Source organism: Cyprinus carpio, chromosome B15, assembly GCF_018340385.1.
Source record: "Cyprinus carpio isolate SPL01 chromosome B15, ASM1834038v1, whole genome shotgun sequence".
In the NCBI taxonomy this organism is placed as follows: Eukaryota; Metazoa; Chordata; class Actinopteri; order Cypriniformes; family Cyprinidae; genus Cyprinus; species Cyprinus carpio.
Window position 1 is genome coordinate 13571110 of NC_056611.1, and position 18830 is coordinate 13589939.

At 33.4% G+C, this 18830-nt stretch overlaps 1 protein-coding gene across 1 annotated transcript in view; it reads left to right on the forward strand.

The window, feature by feature from the left end:
- Positions 1 to 16294, forward strand: part of LOC109103526 (alpha-2-macroglobulin-like protein 1) — a 31674-nt gene extending 15380 nt beyond the window's left edge. Inside the window, exons 22-36 of the mRNA XM_042739339.1 lie at positions 2941 to 2992; positions 4348 to 4431; positions 4582 to 4758; positions 5391 to 5472; positions 5661 to 5817; positions 7285 to 7359; positions 7441 to 7621; positions 8504 to 8697; positions 8807 to 9022; positions 9271 to 9389; positions 13005 to 13095; positions 13189 to 13257; positions 14026 to 14131; positions 15673 to 15721; positions 16076 to 16294. Of these exons, the coding sequence (XP_042595273.1) occupies positions 2941 to 2992; positions 4348 to 4431; positions 4582 to 4758; positions 5391 to 5472; positions 5661 to 5817; positions 7285 to 7359; positions 7441 to 7621; positions 8504 to 8697; positions 8807 to 9022; positions 9271 to 9389; positions 13005 to 13095; positions 13189 to 13257; positions 14026 to 14131; positions 15673 to 15713 (1644 nt within the window). The 3' untranslated portion in view covers positions 15714 to 15721; positions 16076 to 16294. The remainder of the gene's footprint in view (positions 1 to 2940; positions 2993 to 4347; positions 4432 to 4581; positions 4759 to 5390; positions 5473 to 5660; positions 5818 to 7284; positions 7360 to 7440; positions 7622 to 8503; positions 8698 to 8806; positions 9023 to 9270; positions 9390 to 13004; positions 13096 to 13188; positions 13258 to 14025; positions 14132 to 15672; positions 15722 to 16075) is intronic.
- Positions 16295 to 18830: the final 2536 nt, after the last annotated feature.

Consider the following 18830-nt stretch of genomic DNA (forward strand, 5'->3'; position numbering starts at 1 on the left):
ATATTGATCTCTGCTACCTCTGAATCTAGATCTGTCTCTGTTATGTATTTTTTTGTTATATTGATCTCTAGTGTGCTAGTTATGAAGGCTATATCTTTAACACCAAGCATTTCTGCAGACTCTGTTGATCTTCTCCTTGATTCCTTTAACTCAAAAGTTAAGAATGTTATTGATGACATTGCTCCTGTAAAAGTCAGTAAGAAGACTGGCAGACAAAAATCAACTACAGTACAGAGTATGAAAAGACAATGCAGAAAAGATGAGCGTGTGTGGCGGAAGACGAAACTTGAAATTCACTATTGCATCTATAAAGACAGCCTTCATGCTTTCAATGTGGAACTAGCTAGACAGACCTTTTTCTCAAACCTTATAAACAGTAACTTAAATAACACACACTCTTTTTGCTACTTTTGAGAGACTAATAAACCCTCCAAGTCAGATTCCCAGTGGAATGCTCTCTGACAGCAAATACAATGAATTTGCTTCCTTCTTTTCTGAGAAGATAAATAATATCAGAAAGGCGATTGGCACATCCTCAAGTTATGCAGAGGTCAGACAGATTCAACCGCAATTTCAAAAAGTTACTATGTCTGTTTTTGAAGCAACTGATAGCAAATTTTTGGAAGAAATAGTACAGCACCTTAAATCGTCAACCTGCTATCTTGACACATTTCCACATCTGTTTTCAAAAGTGTGCTTAAATGTTTAGAAGCGAATGCCTCACTTCTTTCTGGGACTTTTCCAAACTCCCTGAAAACTGCAGTTGTTAAGCCTCTTCTGAAAAAGAGCAATCTTGATAATAACATATTGAGCAACTATAGACCAATATCAAATCTTCCTTTTATAGGGAACATTATTGAAAAGGTACTGTAGTTTTTAATCGGCTGAACAACTACTTAAACTCAAATGGATACCTGGACTATTTTCAATCTGGTTTCTGACCGCATCACAGCACAGAGACAGTGCTCATTAAGATAATAAATTGTATTTGCTTTAATTCTGATTCTGGCAAAATATCAGTGGTGGTACTACAAGATCTTAGTGCTGACACTGTCGATCATAACATACTAGACATTTAGTATGACTATAACATATAGACAGACTATAACATTCTACAGAGACTGGAAAACTGGGTCGGGCTTTCTGGGATGGTACTCAAATGGTTCAGGTCATACGTACTTAGAAGGGAGAGGTTATTATGTGAGTATAGGAGACCGTAAGTCTAAGTGGACGTCCATGACATGTGGAGTCCCACAAGGCTCAATTCTTGCACTGCTCTTGTTTAGCCTGTATATGCTCCCACTAAGTCAAAAAATTAGAAATAACCAAATTGCCTATTACAGCTATGCTGATGATACCCAGATTTACCTATCCTTATCTATCGCCAAATGACTACAGCTCCATTGACTCCCTCTGTCAATGCATTGATGAAATTGCAGTTGAATGTGCAAGAACTTTCTTTAATTAAACAAGGAGAAAACTGAAGTCATTGCATTTGGAAACAAAGATGAAGTTCTTCAGGTGAATGCATACCTTGATTCTAGGGGTCAAACAACTAAAAATCAAGTCAAGAATCTTGGTGTGATTCTGGAGACAGATCTTAGATTCAGTAGTCATATCAAAACAGTAACTAAATTAGCATACTATCATCTCAAAAACATTGCAAGAATAAGTTGTTTTGTTCCCAGTCAAGACTTGGAGAAACTTGTTCATGTCGTTATCACCAGCAGGGTGGACTATTGTAATCAGTGGTCGAATTGTAAAAATATTCTGGTGGGACGGTGTGGTGAATTTTAGCTAATTTAGCTAATAACGTAGCTAATTTTACACAATGATTACAAAATTTGTCTAAAAAGGTTTTTATTTAATGAAAAATTAGCCTTATTAAACAAACTATTATTTTTAAGACATTTTTTTTATTATTCTGGGGCCTGAAATGGAGGAATTTGGGTCAATACTGCTAATTAAACAATATTTTGCTGAATGTGTTTTTGTGCTGGCACCTCGGCTGGTTTAGGACTGTCATGGATAATAAAAATGATATTAAAACCACCCGTAGGTGACAGCCAATCCCTGTTTTAATAAATGATTTATTGTATCATTCAAATCAAACGATTCGTTCAAAAACGCTGATTTAATTAGAAACGAAATGACTGGAATGGACTGTTGAATCACTGGCTCACATGATTAATTCAAAAACAGATTAATTCAAGGAATGAAACACGCTGTTGCACACTGTTGTATAAAATTACTAGCATATTTATGTGCTGATATTCAGAAAAGTACATTGCTTGTGCAATGAATATAAAAACATAAAATCTCTTACATAGGCATTTTTTTCTTTCATTGCTTGAATTATAAGGGCATTCTAACTGCATTCTAATGGGCTTCATCGCGCAGTGAATGCTTCTGGACTTTCAAGATGTGTTTTTGTTTGTTTTTTGCAAAGTCGATGACATATTCGTCAGCTCTCTTATCATCTCTCAGTTCCTCACAGTCACACATACAGCACAATGACATTATGGCAGGGGAGTGTCTTTAAGTTCTAATTAAGGAAAAATAACACCTTCTGCTGTCTTCTTTTTAAAGAACTTCAAAAGTTGCGCTTGAACCATTTTGCAGGAAATGGGAAACTTGCTTCAGCTTGTGGCAGCTTGTTACAGTACCGATTTCTGATTGGTCATTTAGCTCTTGAATTATCATAAGTAGAGAATTTTAACATCTTAAACATCTTTGCACATTAAATTTTACATAAAACACAACATTGTTTATCTAAAGGGGATGGTTGGGGGGATGGTGGTTTCACAGGGGGATGCAATTTGTCTTTTTTTTTCCACCGGGGATGCCAAATCCTCATTTTATCCATCCATCCGTCCATCCATCTGCTTTTTGTTTTGCTTTAAAAATACAATTGATACTGTTATTACTCGTATTTCTCAGGCAGAGGGAACCAAACAGTCAATCACTCAGAATGAACTCATCTGCTTAACAGGTTAGTGGCATTACAGTGTGTTGTGTTGTCTATTGCAGTTTTTCTTGATTGCTAACACACAATTCATGAAACAATTCACAATTTTCTCACAACTATAAACACAATCTCAAAACTATACACCAACTTGTGCAAACTTCAAACTTCCAGGTCGAAATCAAATAGTTTAGTCAAAAACATGTTCTCTTTTGTCTCAGAACTCAAACTTTGGCTTCAGATGATACACAAACCTGTAAAATACACAGACTATTTTCCTGCCTAGAGAACACTAGTGAGATCAATTCAAAACACTGTTAAAATACCTCCTTTTGGGAAATAGGAATCTTTTTGCTAGTCAATGACTGTTACAGTATACAGCATAAATAGAGGGAAGCAGTTACGGAAAAATTCAGCATTAAACTGTAAGAAAAGTTTACTTTCATGTACAACATGTGTACAGTATTTATACAGAATAATGAAAGTTGCTGCTGCATGCTGTAATTATAATGTATGTGCATTGTGTAAGTAATATTGAAACCTTTTACATGAGACTGAAGGCCAACTTCCCTCATGGTCCATCCATGCATAAGAACATGGTCAACTATAGTGCTTTGTATTTCATAAGGAACAAATTAAATTTGACCTCATCCCCTTCATTTATATTTTCCAAAACACAGAATCAGCTGTGCTCTTGTTCATATCATTCTGAGATTCTGACCTGTGTGTCATCAGTTTTGCTACTTAATGTTCATACATGGATAAATGTGTGCTGTTTGAGTTCATTTTTTGATTCTTGAGTTAATTATATAGTGTGTTTGTGTTTTCCGAATGAGAACACGGTTAAAACTTGTGCAAAATGATGCAGTTTGTGTAGAGTTTTGCAGAAAACACTGAGCAAATTGGAACATGTATGCAAACAGGTGAAATGGGTTAAAAGTTTTGAGAAACATGTCTTTGTTTTTTGTTATGTATTTTTGGTTTGTATTTTTGGTATATTTTAGTGAGTTAAAGTGTGTAAACAATGGAAAACTGTAAAAGAAGAATAAGGAATAAAGAAAGAATATGAATTATTCCGTATTTAACGGAAATTAACATGCTATCATTTACCCCATTCCACAGATAATAATTTTGACCTTCAATGTGTAAAAATGAGCAAAAATCCTGCTTACAGTAATGCATTTACTCTGGAAGTCTATGATGCAAGTTATTGCACTGGATAAATATTAAAGTACTCAACATTTCAATAAGGCTTTAACAAAAAAATCAACTTCCAATTTCAGCTTTTTAACCCTGTGTAGTTTTCACAGATGAAGAAAATTATTGTCTATGGTAAAGTAAAGCATGATTTGTACCTGACATTTTTTTCTCTGTTCTATTAGACCGTCCACAGGACACATCCATTTCTCTCACTCTACCCAAAGTGTTTGTCAAGGATTCTGCAAAAAGCTTTGTCACTGTTCTGGGTGAGCCTAAAAATATGCTGGCAAATGTCTCCATAATATAAGTATAAATATTTGAAATAATCTGTAATCAATAAAATTGCTCTAACTGGGTAGTTCTGGGTTGTTTTTATTATTATTATATTGACCATTATATGGCCGTTTGGTTTGTAGGTGATCTGATGGGTCGTGCTCTGAGGAACATCGGTGATCTGTTGGCTATGCCATACGGCTGTGGAGAGCAGAACATGCTGCTTTTTGCCCCAAATATCTACATCCTTCAGTACCGGGAGAACAGCGGGCAACTCACTCCTCAGATTAAAGACCGAGCCATAACCTTCCTGGAGAGCGGTGAGGAAAACTGCTATGAAATTATCATTATTGTAAAACTATCTAGATATACAAATGTTTAAATAGGCCTATATATATATATATATTATATTATATATATATATATTATATATAGATATATATAGATAGATAGATATATAGATAGATAGATAGATAGATAGATAGATAGATAGATAGATAGATAGATATTGTTTTTTTTTAACTGGAAAACATGGCAATAATTAGGAAATTACTGTTTGCAGTCTTTTTAGTCTTTATTTATTATTATTATTAATAATTTGTTAAACTCATAAAACAACATTAATATGAACATACTTTTTTTAAGCTAACTCACCAGAGCTCTTATCAGCTAGATTTGACTGATGATAGATTCATCACTTTGATTGAACAGATTTAATTCAGTGATAAATCAAGAAATATTAAACTCCAGTAAATAAATTCAGTAATATTAACTAGCATTTATATATATATATATATATATATATATATATATATATATATATATATATATATATTATATATATATATATATATATATAAATATATATATAAAGGTCCAGATGTCCCCCCTTTCAGCATCCTTGCATATCAGTTTTTGTGTGTGTGTGTGTGTGTGTGTGTGTGTGTTGCAGGCTATCAGAGAGAGCTGACATACAAGCATGATGATGGATCCTACAGTGCTTTTGGGAGGACTGATCCTTCTGGTAACACCTGGTGAGTCTGGTACAGAGATGGTGACTTACATTATGTGTTACTCTGTGGATTCTGGTACATGGGTTTAATGTCAGTCTATTCACATGGTGTTTTTGAAAAATGGCTGGTAGAGAAATCTAATATATCCTCATGGATTGAAAAGTATTTTATGAGTTTTTTACAGCAATTTCTATTGTTTGTGTGTTCAGGTTAACCGCATTTGTGATGAAGTCTTTCGGTGGGGCAAAGAAGTATATATTTATAGATCAGGCCAACATTGATCAGGCAAAGGAATGGCTGGGTCAACAACAGCAGAAGAACGGCTGCTTCGCCTCTGTGGGGAAACTCTTCAACAACATGTTGAAGGTGAAGTTCCTCTTAGATCCTGTTTTTCTGTGGTTTCATCTGGTCTAGCTGGTCTCCCAGCCAGGCCAATCTGTTCCTTAGGCTGGTCTTTTTTGCTGGTTTACGGGAGTCAACTTGCCAGGCTGAAAGACCAGCTTAAGACTATAGCTTGATCAAGCCAGGAGACTAGCTAGATCAGATGAAACCAGTTTAGGCTGGTTTAGATGTGTTTGTTTTTCAATGTTTGTCAATAAAACACACCATTTCTAAAGGTTTTATTTGACAGGTGTTGACAGTGCACATGGACTGAACATTGGTGCCTTTCTATTGCGTTCGATTTGCAGGAGGGGCTGATTGTGGGATAATCATGTACTGTATTATAAAATAGGGGTCTGTGTGTGTGTGTGTGTGTGTGTGTGTGTGTGTGTGTGTGTGTGTGTGTGTGTGTGTGTGTGTGTGTGTGTGTGTGTGTGTTGATTTATGATGATGTTTGTTGTTTATAGATTTCACTGGTTCAGGCAGGCTACTTAATTCTTGAGGAATATTGGGAGCTCAGGTCCCTGTTGCTTTAATATTATACTGAAGCTTTTTCCCTCTAACATAAAAAGTAATATTAATAGTTGTCTAGTCTTGCATTTGAAATATCTTAGCTTATCCTTAAAACAAGACATAACATTTACAAGAATATATAAAACAGAATATATAAATATATATATATATATGTATCTTAACATTTATTTACCTCATTGGCAAAATTATTTCAAGAATTTAATGATGTTTATGATGTCTATAAAATATAAATAGTTTGGGGTTCGTTAATCTAAATTTTTTATATGTACATATATACATATATATATATATATATATATATATATATATATATATATATATATATATGTATATATATATTTTTTTTTTTTTAATTGAAAGTGACAGTAAAGACATTAATAATGTTACAAAAACATTAAAATTGCAATAATACATAATTGTAATAATAATTCAAAACAGTATTACTAGTACCAATACTAATGCAGCCTTTGTAAGCATACAAGAATTATTTCAAAACAATTAAAAAATCTTTACAAAATTAAAAATTCAATATATTATTATTATGAAATTATGAAAATCTCTTGATGCTTAGGAAAGAACACTATAAAGTAATGCATATAGAAACGAGGAATAAATATCAAAAGGGGGTCCAAGGCAATAGTTAAAGGGACCCAGAAACTCGTGTTACACGTGCTACTGGAAATTTTTTTGATTTGAGTTACTCTTTGAGATTTGAGTTACTCTAGGAGAGCTAATAGAGCGGAGTCATTTATGGATAGGAAACTGCTCCTTAGTCTGCTGGTCGTGGATTTCACACTTTGGAAATGTCTGTTAGATGCCAATAAAGTGAGGAGATTGAAATTCTGAGGGTGGGAATGATCTTTGATGGCGTACTCTTGCATGTCTAAATGTGTTTTTGCCCTGCTTCTGCTTTCCCAGGGTGGTGTCAATGATGAAGTCACTCTCTCTGCATACATCACCACAGCACTGCTTGAGTTAGGAGTCCAGAACTCTGTGAGTAAAACACTCTTTATGGCTCCAAACAGGTGGGCTCTAGTCACAGATAACTTAATATAGATAATGTGACTAATGAAGTCTTTTGTGTGCTTTGTAGATCCCATGGTTGTGAAAAGCCTTGAATGTCTTAAGGAGGCTTCCCGTAATATTACCAACACTTATGTGACCGCCTTGCTGTCCTACACATTCGCTCTTGCAGGAGATGAACAGATGAGACAGAACCTCCTCTCCAACCTGGACCAGCAGGCCAAGAGACAAGGTACTATTCAGCTTTAGATCAAATAAGACAAATAACAATAGTAAAATACTTATCTTTAAGGATGTGCAAAAAGAGTTATATATTTTTTATTTATATACTGTACATTATGTTACTATGTATTAAATAGAAAGGCTCCAATATTTTTTATTCATAAAGACCTTTCTATTTTGTGTTTGCTGAATTGAATAATTGGCTTTTAATTAAGTAAGATACTTCAATTAATTTGATTTTCAATTCAATTCAGAATTTATTTCTATAGCACGGAGCCCCACACATGTCAGCTGAAGAAGAAATAGATATTGTGGCCATGAATTAAGAATTTGTTTCCTCAACTTATGCATTTGTGGCCACATATTATTTACTCCCCTTTTGTTTTAGTTAAATTGTGTTCCCATGATATGTTTTCGTTATATTGTGGGCTCAATTTATATAAACTGAGGAAATTAATTCCTAATTCACAGCCATAATATCTTGGTTTTTTTTTTCTCTGCATTTCATGTACAGGACTCCTTAGTATAGTGCTTGTTGCAAAAAAATATAAACTCCACAAAAAGAAAGACAATAAGGGATAAACTACTGTATAGTTATTGTGCTGCAGAGGAGAAAACACAGGAATAAAAATACAAGGAATATAAAAATACAATTTCATAAAAAAAAAATAAAATAAAAAATCAGACTGCAAATCAAATTAGGTACATGTTAACTTTTTAAACTTTTTTTTTTCTTTTGTTATTGTTTATTTTATTTTTTTGTGTAGCCACAGTACCGAATTCTCTGGACCCCAGTTTGAAAACCTATGATCTAGTATTATCCTGCTGCTTTTAATAAAAATCACAATCGCCAGCCTTCAATGTTCCAGTTTTCTTGCCCTGATTATTTTAGGTGTTGGACGATATTGGACTCTGGATAATAATGCGCAGCCATGGGTCTCTGTGGAGGTAGAGATGAGTGCCTATGTGTTGCTGGCGCTGCTCTCGGGACCCACACTCCCTGGATTTGGACTGAACTACTCTGCTGGCATAGTGCATTGGTTAAGCAAGAAGCAGAACGCTTATGGAGGCTTCTCCTCTACACAGGTAATGTTATTTATCTCATGCAGCTTTCTTTAGATCCCTCTCTGTCTTTATAATGCATTTTATCATTATTGATTGTAAGTGGTGTCGCTACTTCTCTCTCTGTGAATAGGATACTGTAGTAGCACTCCAGGCCCTCGCTAAGTACAGTGCTGCCACCTACAATCCAGAAGGATCCATTACCATAACCGTGACCTCCCCCTCAGGCCAGAGGAACCAGTTCACTGTGAACCAGAACAACCGGCTGCTTTACCAGGAGAAACAGCTGCAAGAGGCTACTGGCACATACAAGCTGAGGGCAGAAGGCAAAGGCTGTGCATTTGTGCAGGTCTGTGTGCCTCTTTTGATGCACGTATTGAGAAATCCAAGGAATAGTTCATCTAGAAATGAAAGTTTTCATCATTTACTCACCTGTATGTCATTCCAAACCTGTATGACTTACTTTCTTCCACAGAAGGAAGTCATAAGGATTTGGAATTACATAAGGATGAGTATACTGCATTATGACTATTTAAGTGTATAAAAGTGACATAAATCACCTCGTCTTTGACATCATTCTGTGTTTTTGTCTCTCAGTTTGCCTTGCACTATAATATCCCACCTTCTCCAGACTCTTTGGCCTTCAAAATCAGTGCAAATTCTGGGGTTTGCAACAATGCAAAGAACCCAGCTTTTACACTAATTACTACTGTAAGGTGAGCCACACCTCTGTTAAAAAAATACCATCATGGAGACAGCTATAATGTATATATTACACACATGTGGTTTTATTTAATTTTTTGCTAATTTAATTTGTTACATCATTAATCGTTTATTTAGATGTCATTATTTACTATTACTTTGTCTCTCCTGTGAAACAAAAAAGATATATTTTAGAAAATCTTCACATAGCTCTTTTCCATAAAAAAATTAATAAAAAATTGTGACCAAATATAGACTTAAAAAAAAAAAAAACTAGAACACTATAAGAGTATTTAACCTGTCATTAACATACTACAAACTAGCAAAAATAATAATTAATAATAATTATAATAATAATAAAAGAATCAATAATAAATATTAAACATATATACTATTGGTCAAAGGTTTAGGGTCAGTAAGTCTTTTTTTATATAAAAAATAACACTTTTACTTAGCAAGGATGCATTGCATTGCTCAAAAGTGACAGTAAAGATATTATAAATGTTACAAAAAAATTAAAAATGACAAAAAAATTTTTTTCAAATAAATGTGTTTCTTTCAAACTTTCATCAATGAATCCTAAAAAAAGGGTTTTGACAAAAATATTAAAAAATATTAAAACTATTTTCAACATAAATATTAATAAGAAATGTTTCATGCTTCAAATCAGCATATCAGAATGATTTCTGAAAAATCATGTGACACTGAAGACTGGAGTAATGGCTGCTTAACATATGCTTCAAATCAGCATATCAGAATGATTTCTGAAAAATCATGTGACACTGATAGTCACTTGACTTGCTGTATTTTTGATCAAATTCTTGGTGAGAATAAGAGGCTTCTTTAAAAAAAATAAACAAAGATTTATGTAGAGAACTCCTGCCGATAGTAACAAATTCCACTTGCAGTTTTATTGCAAATTAATTTGTTTTATCTGAAAAAAAAAAAAAAAAAAAAAAAAAAAAAAAAAAAAAAAAAATATTATCTATATAAGATATATATAAACATAATACAAAAAAAAAAAAAAAAGCCCATAAAGTCAAATCAAGTCAAGTCTGCTTTATTGTCAATTCTTCCACATGTACAGTATACAGAAAATTTAAATTGTGTTACTCTCAGACCCATGGTGCATACAGATAACACTAACAGTAGAGCCTAAAAATACAGATAGATACAGATAAAATATTAAATATAAAATACACTATACAAATAAGGGCATGTAAAAAAAAAAAAATAATAATAATAATAATAAAAATGAAGTTAAATAAAGCACCACAAGGCACATGGCAGATAGAGTGCAAACCAGTGAGGTGAACAAACAGTGTAGATAAAAAGATTGTAGTGAAAAAAAAAAAAAAATAAACCTTATTCAGTCTGATTTAAGTGACAAAGGGCTCAGAGAGCAGTTCTTTTATTTAACTGACGGTATGAATAAAGACTTATTCATACATATTTCGAAACTGTTGAGGATAATATTCACAAAAAAGCCATAGGCTTATTTCAATTGTGGTCCTCAGTATTTAAAAAAATGGAATCATATCATAAACTGAGTGCAATCAACATCAAGTTCAGAATCTCACCAAGCAAACATCTATAGATCAATGAAAAAAAGCCATTTTTAACGTCTCTTTTAAAAATACTATCAACATGTATCTGTTTAATGCACCCAGGTAATTTATTTCAAGCAACAGAGCTAGTATATAAAAAATATATTACCAATTACACTCTTGAACCTACAATGATAAATCACATGTCCTTGTAGAATGACAATGAACCTCTCTTACAGGTACATAATATTCTAACAGACAACTTGGAAGTTGGAACCCTTTGTTATCTTAAACACCATCATCAGTTTAACAAAAGTTATACTTTTTTTTCGTCTTTTAAAAAAATGATTTCCCTATAATGTTTATTTCAGAAATGCAGTAGTGGATGTCTTGCTAAAAATTTTGTTAGATTACAAATTTGTGGATGAGCTAAAGCAGCCATCTTTTCTAATGTCAGGTCACTGTCTAAAACACAACCCAGATATTTTAGTTCTTGTTTAGGTGTAATAATTTGTTCTCCAACCTATACCTCTAATCTAGAGCATTTTTTTTTTCAATTTAGCAGCCAAGCTTAATTATATAACTTCAGTTTTTCCCAAATCTAAAGACAGCTTATTATGGTAAAACCATTTGGAGACCTCTTCAATCTCTCTACTTAATATATTTTCAATGTTTTCCTTACTCTCATGAGACACAATTATTGCTGCATTACTTACATATAAAAGCTCATTAGAACAGGCCATTTTTAAATCATTAATATATAATTTAAAAAAAAGTAATGGTCCTAGTACACTCCCTTGCGGAACCCCATATGAAATCGTTGAACAATCTGAAAACACCCCATTTTAAATCTACCATTTGATACCTATATTCAAGGTAAGATTTAAAGGTGCAGTAGGAGATCTTGGAAAATGCTAACTTTAGCCTGATAGCACTGAAAGGGAACGTCCCACCGTCCCTGCAGTGGCCGTCCAAAGCCATGACCCCTGAACGCATGAACGCACATAGTCCAGATGACCAGAGACAACATTACTACAATACATCATGTGTTATTAACCGGTGAGAAAACATTATAGTACAGTTAGTAAAAGTACTACAATACCAAGACGGAAGGTCAGGTTGTTGATGTTTGCCTGCCATTCTTGCTCTGTCTGTACAGCATGCGTGAACAAGCTGATGACATATCCTGTCTGCGCAAACAGGGTGCGCAGAGGTATGTAAATAAATATGTTGACAGGTAGGTAGGACAGCCAATCAAAACGCTTGGACAGAGCGTTTTGATTGGACAAAAATGTCTTGGTCCTATGCCTTCCACAGAATATATAAATAACAAACAAATAACAAATAAATGTTTCTGAAGACAATCACCTACTGCACCTTTAATCCGTTTACAGGCTGCATTACTAAAACCCATTGCTTTAACTTTTAAAAGCAGAATTCTGTGATCGACTGCATCAAAAGCTTTTTGCAAATCTAACAGTGTCATCCCACTTAACTTACCTTTATCCATTTCTTTCCTTATATAATCCATTAATTATAAAATTGTTGTCTCAGTGGAGTGTTTCCTTCTAAAACCAGACTGAAACTCATACAATATATTGTACTTAAGATAGTCTTCAGTCTGCTCAAATATAATCTTTTCCATCACTTTTGATAAAGCACTCAAAACTGACATTGGCCTTTAATTATTACACTCAAACCTACTGCCTTTCTTAAAAAGGGGAATAACTCTTGCTTGGCCTAAGTCATCAGGATCCTTTCCTTGGCAAATTGAAATATTTATAATATGAGTAACGATAGGAGTAATACAATTAGCTGAATCCTCACTGGAATATTATCTAACCCTGTTGCTTTACTACTTTTAAGATTTATTAATTTCTTACTCTCCTTTACTTTAGTAAACAAAAAGCCTCCCAGAAATTATTTTGTTAAATTATAATTTTTAATTTATAATGTAAGTTTGAATATAGATTTAGAATGATTTGTGGTTTAATATACTTTTTGGTGTATTTGAGTTTTTGTTGTATGTAAGATTTGTTGTTGTGAACCCTGTTTGTGATTCTTGGGACGATTATATGACAGGTATAACGGCATGCGACAGGAGACCAACATGGTGATCATTAACGTCAGGCTGCTGTCGGGGTTTAAGCCAGATGACACGTCTCTGCAGGCTGTGAGTGACACTTGAAGGGCTCTGGTCCTCTTTTGATATCAAGTTGTGTTGCCAACATTTGATTCATTCTCACTCACTTCTCTGTCTCCACAGCTGAGGGAAGACCCCACCATCAAACGTCTAGATCTGGATGAGGATCGTGCCATTTTCTATTTGGATAGTGTAAATGTTTTATTCAAATACCTTTAGGGGTTCACTGATATTTTTACAATAAAAGGGACAAACTGACCCTGTTTACTTAAACAGCTCACAAAAAAAAAGAAAGTAAATTGACTGAAAATGTACTCACTCCAAGATGTAAATGTGTTTGTTTCTTAATCAGAATCGGTTTGCAGAAATTTATCATTACATCACTTGCTCAGCAGGTGATCATCTGCAGTGAATGGGTGCCGTCAGAATGAGAGTCAATAATCCACAAGTAATCCACAGTCCATCAGTTAACATTTTGTGAAGTGAAAAGGTGCGTGTTTGTAAGAAACAATTCCATCAAGGCATTTGAACTTTATATTGTCGCTTCTGGCTAAAATAAAAGTCCATAATCCAAAATAACACTTCCTCCAGTGGAAATGCCCATCCCCTGTTGTCCTATCACATTAAAATCCATGAACATATATGTTTAGAACTGCTTTGACATTAAAACAGTTCTTGATCTGTGCATATTTCTCTCCTGATACAGATGAGAAAAAATGTGTTAGTGATTATTAATTGACAATAAACCTTTTACTTCACAAGACATTAATTGACTGGAGTTGTGTGGATTACTTGTGGATTATTGTGATGTTTGTTTGGACTCTCATTCTGACAGCACCCATTCACTGGTGAGAAAGTGATGTAATGCTAAATTTCTCCAAAACTGTTCCTATGAAGAAACAAACTCATCTATGGTTCTTTCTGTAATCATAATGTAATACTTTTTTTCTTCCATTCCAGTTGAAAAAGAATCAGGAGAAGTCCATCAGCCTGAAGCTTGTGCAGGAAGTACCGGTACAGAACCTGAAACCAGCTGTAGTGACCGTATATGACTACTACAAGATCAGTACGTGTTTATTCATCACTGTGCACTCTGAAATACAATATAGGGTTTTTGTTATAAACACAGCAAAATATAATAAATATTAAAATAAAAAGAGTTTAAATTATAACATAAATGGGAAAAACTATTTCCATTTTAATGTCAGTGTTTACCCTAGGATTAAAGCATTGGGGCGGGGGAGGGGTTGACGTATTTGTCGCAACATATTTTCCGACTCACATTCTCTGTCTGCTGGTGGGAGTGTGTGCACCTGTGAAGGGCCCTATGCAATCTGTTTTATTTTATTTTTTCCCAAATTTCATTTTTTGTTTTTTTTTTTTCTTTTTTTTTTTTTTAATTCAGTTTTTTCCATTTTCATTTTTCTGGTTTCCACTTTTTTCTTTTTAAATTTTTCTGGACTCATTTTTAAAGGTTTACTCATTTTAAATTAAATGTTATTAATCAAAAAGCATGTCTATTTAATTAAAATCATGAAACCTATACGATTTCACATCAATTTATTAAAAGTAAAAAAAAAAAAAAAAACTACATAGGGCCTTATGAAATGTTTTATTTTTTCTCACCATATGTTTTACTGTTACCAAATTCTCTGTTTTAGCAAGTAATTTGAATGCATAAAAAACAACTTAATTTATTCAAATTTATTCTTAAAATAGCCATATGATGGCAAACAAAGGGGCTTTACTATTAAAAATAAAACATAGAAGAAATGTTGTGTGATTATTCCTTCAAAATTAAAGTTTTAATAATAATAATAATAATAATAATAATAATAATAATAATAATAATTCAATAATAATAATTTTAGTAGTAATACTAATAGTATTTTTATTATTATGATTCATTAATAATAATTTTAGTAATATCTCTGGCACAGTGTCTTCAAGTTAAACCGAACTTTTATTTTGACGGGTTGCCGTGAATACCTTTAAATTTCTGTGTGATATGAGGCGAGTTTTACTCAAAAGAAACTGTAAAATGTTCATGAAGTGACTCACAGAGCAGTTTTGGAGATGTTGTTCATGTATTTATGTCCTCATTTAGTGAGATGGCAGATGCTGAAATCACTGCGAGCATCACACGCTTTAGTGTGTGTAGTAAGCGAAACTGTGTGTCTGTGCCATTCATTCATACAGACAGACACGCAGAACATGCAGAATTCATGTTTAAACAGTCTTTTGTGGCTTAATATTTACAGATACTAGTCCATGTTTTAAGTCTAATCCCTACTTTTGATTACTCATTTGAAGTTTGACAAATTCCATGACATTCCGCGTTATACAGAAAATTCAGTTTTTATGACTGGATACCGCGATTCCGTTCGGAACCCCCCTCACCCTTAATATAATGGCAGGAAAACACTAATGTTTAATAATTTCATTTTTATAAATCTTAGTGACATCATGATATAGCTAAGCATTGCTTAATTGTGCTTTACAAGCCTGTATAATTTAATCTATTTTCATTATGTTTAGTTTAATTCTATTGAGTGAAGCTCAAAAATGCAGACAAAAAAAAAACAGGTTGTGTTTCTGTTCCTCCAGGTGAATTGTCTGTGATTGACTATTTTTCCCCATGTGCATAAACACTACCGTAAGTACAATACATTTGATCTAAAGCTCAATTAGTATATTTTAATAAGTGTAGCCAACTCTTAAATTTGAACTCTCAAATCCATAAAGGCATTTACATGTTATAAAAAAAACTATTTCAAATGTTCTTTTGAATTTTCTATTCATAAAAGAATCCTGAAATTTTTTTTATAAAAATAATAAATCAACATTGTTTTCAACATTGATAATAGATTTTTTTCTTAAGCACCAAATCAGAATATTGAACGATGTATAGCTAAAGGACACATATGAATGTAATATCATGATATAAATAGATGCTATATTGCTTGATAAAAGGTTGATTGACCTTTTTTTTCTTCTTCTTCTTCTCCAGGCGAAGATCTGAAGTGATAACGGTTGACGAATTATACTCTGGAATATATGGCAAGACATATTTTCTGTTCTTCCATCACTGTCTTGTAAAAAAAAATCTTATTGTTTTTCTTAAATCAAAAATAATGCATTTCTGCATTATGCTTTTTAGTTGATATTATACAATTAGTCCATTTCTGCATCAGAAATATTTGTGTCCTGTGATTATTTATTATCTTTATTATTACTTTACATGCAAATATCTGGATCTTAAAAAGAATAGGTTATATATTAGTGCATATTTGTCAAATATTAAATCCTAATTTCAAGTTTTAAATCTTTCCCAACCCAGTTATATATTTCGGTGAAAAAAGGACACATCTACCAATTGCAATTTTTTCACAATATTACGTCAGATCACTTTCTATTTTAATAGAAGTAGAACTGATATGCTGGTGTGGATTAATTAAACTCTTCTACTGGTTTAGTAACTTAAGTTTTAAACAAGATTTTATCGCCAACACATGCTTTCAGACTTTCTGTTTGCTGTTGTAACAACCAATAATATCTGTATACTGTTTCCCCCTTGAGTGTTTAAAAGTAGCACAGTCAAGAACTGTTTCCAAACCACTCAGATGCTTGATATCTCTGCTTAGCAAAAAGAATTCATCTTTTAAAATGCCTGTTATCTTCAGTAATATCATGTTAGAATGCTAACTGAGAATATTCTCCTACTGCTGCCCACTATAGTGGTGTCAGTTTCACAGCGTTCCAGGAATTACCAAATAATTTCAGTAAACAATCCCAACAAATTGCATCAGCAAACAACTCACTTCAGAGAGACTAAAGTGTACAGTATACCCCAAACATTTCAGTATGCATTGCCTACATATTGCTCAAAGACTAAACTGATACTCACTAACTTCTCAAAGTTTGAATTCTAAAGAGATTGAATTTTTTTTATGGCCGCCCTGTAGAAAATGGCTGCATATTTAGTGATATGATTTGAAAGGCATTTGTCCTGTATTTAGTGTTAAAATCATTATAAAGTCCAAGTCAAAATATATCTTTGAAATAGTTTTTAGGGCTGCCTTACAGCAAATGGCTCCATATTTAGTAATAACCTATATGTTTAAATATAGGAGTCCATCTGGAGTCCAAAAGACAAGGTTTCTGTGGATCTTAAAAAATGTCTTAAAGGGATACTCCATCCCAAAATGAAAATTTTGTCATTATTCACTTACCCCCATGTCGTTCCAAACCCGTAAAAGCTCTGTTCGTCTTCGGAACACAATTTAAGATATTTTGGATGAAAACAGGGAGACCTTGACAATAACAGTGTCAAGGTCCAGGAAAGTATGAAAAGCATCGTCAGAATAGTCCATCGGCCATCAGTGATTCAACCGTAACCTTATGAAGCGGCGAGAATACTTTTTGTACACAAAGAAAACAAAAATTACGACTTTATTCAACAATTCCTCTCCTCTGTGTCTCTCCAAATCAGCGTAGCACCATTTTGGCAAATCTAAACAGTATGCATATGGCGTACGTTCTTCTGTATCAGCCGCGCCACAAGGATACATTTTTTATGTGCATTTACACTTTGATTTGAAACCAAACAGCGCATCGGCGCAGTGCGGCTGACACAGAAGAGCGTACGCCATCTGCGTACTGCTCAGATTTGCCAAAATGGCGCTACCCTGATTTGGAGAGACACAGAGGAGAGGAATTGTTGAATAAAGTCGCTATTTTTGTTTTCTTCATGTACAAAAAGTATTCTCGTTGCTTCAAAACATTACTGTTGAATCACTGATGGCAGATGGAGTATTCTGCCCATGCTTTTCATACTTTGCTGGATCTTGACACTGTTATTTATTTGGCAGTCTATGGGACCGTCTCTAGCCTCCATTTTCATCCAAAATACCTTAAATATGATCAGAAGACGAACAAAGCTTTTACGGGTTTGGAACGGCATGGGGTGATTAATGACAAAATTAATGACAAAATTAAATAGGTGATTAATGACAAAATTTTCATTTTGGGGTGGAGTAACCCTTTAAATTCATAAAATCATGGCATTAGATGATGCATGCACTGACGAAAAATTAGAATGAGTATGTTTTCCAAAACAGATCTAAAGATCCTTGAATTAAAATACATACAGTATATTAGATTTTTGTCTAAGGAATTGAAAACAATCAAGTGAGTTTATGCTTAAAATAAGAACAAATATCTGACATGTATTAAAACAAATTTTCCCTTTTTTTCTGAGCCAGTCGGCTGTTTCTTTTTTTTAGTGTCAAACTCACTTCAAAGTCTTCTCAGAAGACAAGACATATGTCATTTTGCTTCTAAAGTAAATGTATCTTGATTTAAGAAAAGTGCATTTGTTTTCATTAAACCTGCCGTGACCCTGAAAATAACCAAGAGAACTTAAATTTAAGTGTAAACACACCCTCAAAGAGTATGACATATTTTAACTATGAAAATACCCAGTATTTTCTCACACTGCCAGCAGCATATTGCACTTCTAAAGTGATTTATTTCAAGGTTAATTTATGAAACTGTTTAACTAGGGTGTTGTTCAACCAAAATAAACTTGGTCTACAAACTTTCTTGGGTTAACCTTAACGTAGCACATCTTAGCAATAGGTTTTTAATTTAGCATGCTGCTCTCTTGTCTGGTGTCATGAAAACAGCACAGTAGCTGTGATGCAAGACTTCTGCTTGCATTGCAGTGTTAATTACAGCAGTGAGGGCTACTTGCCCTTTTACAT